The sequence below is a fragment of the Thermobia domestica genome, chromosome 7 (assembly GCF_964235325.1).
Source record: "Thermobia domestica chromosome 7, izTheDome1.hap1.1, whole genome shotgun sequence".
NCBI lineage: Eukaryota > Metazoa > Arthropoda > Insecta > Zygentoma > Lepismatidae > Thermobia > Thermobia domestica.
This window is the reverse complement of record NC_137460.1, coordinates 192959292-192960441: the sequence shown is the minus strand read 5'-3', so window position 1 is coordinate 192960441 and position 1150 is coordinate 192959292. Positions and strand designations below refer to the sequence as shown.

Genomic DNA, 1150 nt, shown 5'->3' with positions numbered 1-1150 from the left:
TATACTAGGGTACCTGTAGGTATTAAGACAGGTAGCAACATCCTATCGCGTGTTATGCAAAAAAATACTAGGAGATCTTGAGAATGAAGGTGTTAAATCTTTTTTGATGATGGCTTAATATCTTCTGATAATATAGAGAGTCACAAGGGAACTATCCGTAAGGTATTACAACGATTTAGGAAATATAATGTTAGTGTTTTGCTGGATAAGTGTATGTTTTTTCATACTAAAATTAATTACCTAGGATATGTAACTTGTGGCGACCAGATGGAAATTGATCCAGCTAGAGTAGCTGCAATAAAAAATATACCTCCACCTCGTAATAGGAGATGCCTTACGAAGATACTTGGTTTCCTTAGCTGTTATGCTAATTTTGCATCTGAGATGCGAGAGATAATGGGTCCTCTCAGTGAACTGAAGTCTACAAATAGTAAATTTGTCTGGACTTCTGAACATCAAAGTATTTTAAATAAGTTGAAAAAGATTTTGATGGAAAGCGTAGTACTCAAGACTCCGGATTTAAATAAGAGGTTCACACTTCGACGGATCTGGGAAAAGCATAGCGGGCTGTCTGTCTCAGGAGAACAGCAAAGGGGAAATGTAACCCGTCGCTTACTATAGTAAGAAATTATCGGAGGAAAACAAGCACCGTAGTATTACCGAAATAGAGTTCATAAGTCTCGTTAAAACCATCTCCTGATTCAGACACTATTTGGTTCGTGAATTTGATGTCTTGACAGATAATAAGTCGCTAACTTGGATCTTAAATAATTCCAAACGTTTGTTGAAGTACATACCACTCGTCGAGACCCTTTGTCAATTTTCCTTTAAGATAAAACATGTAAGGTCAAGCGATAATTTTGTTGCCGATGTTTTCACAAGGGTTTATAACCCCTTTGAGTTTAACGTTATTGATGGTCCACTGGGTTTGGCTGCCTTTAATAATAATATGAGATTTGCGTATTCATGGGGGCTTCCATTAGTGAAGGAGCCGATCGATCAACTTCAAAAGGAGGATCCAGAATTAAAAATTTTGATTGATAAAATTAGTAGTGGTGTTCTGTTCCACAATATATTCTTAATAAGCATATTCTCACGAAGAGAACTAATTCTGCCCTCAACCCATATAAGATAGTAATTCCTAAGGACC

General features: G+C 36.7%; 1 protein-coding gene across 1 annotated transcript; it reads left to right on the top strand.

Annotated features, from left to right (window-relative positions):
- Positions 1-267: 267 nt before the first annotated feature.
- On the top strand, positions 268-621 carry LOC145689455 (uncharacterized). Its single transcript, XM_081763617.1, has one exon. It carries the CDS (start codon positions 268-270, stop codon positions 619-621), a length of 354 nt encoding a protein of 117 aa, XP_081619743.1.
- The last annotated feature ends 529 nt before the right edge of the window (positions 622-1150 follow it).

What these genes read in the sequence shown, in the direction of transcription:
- LOC145689455 (XM_081763617.1), top strand. Translation starts at nt 268, where the DNA reads ATGGAAATTGATCCAGCTAGAGTAGCTGCAATAAAAAATATACCTCCA.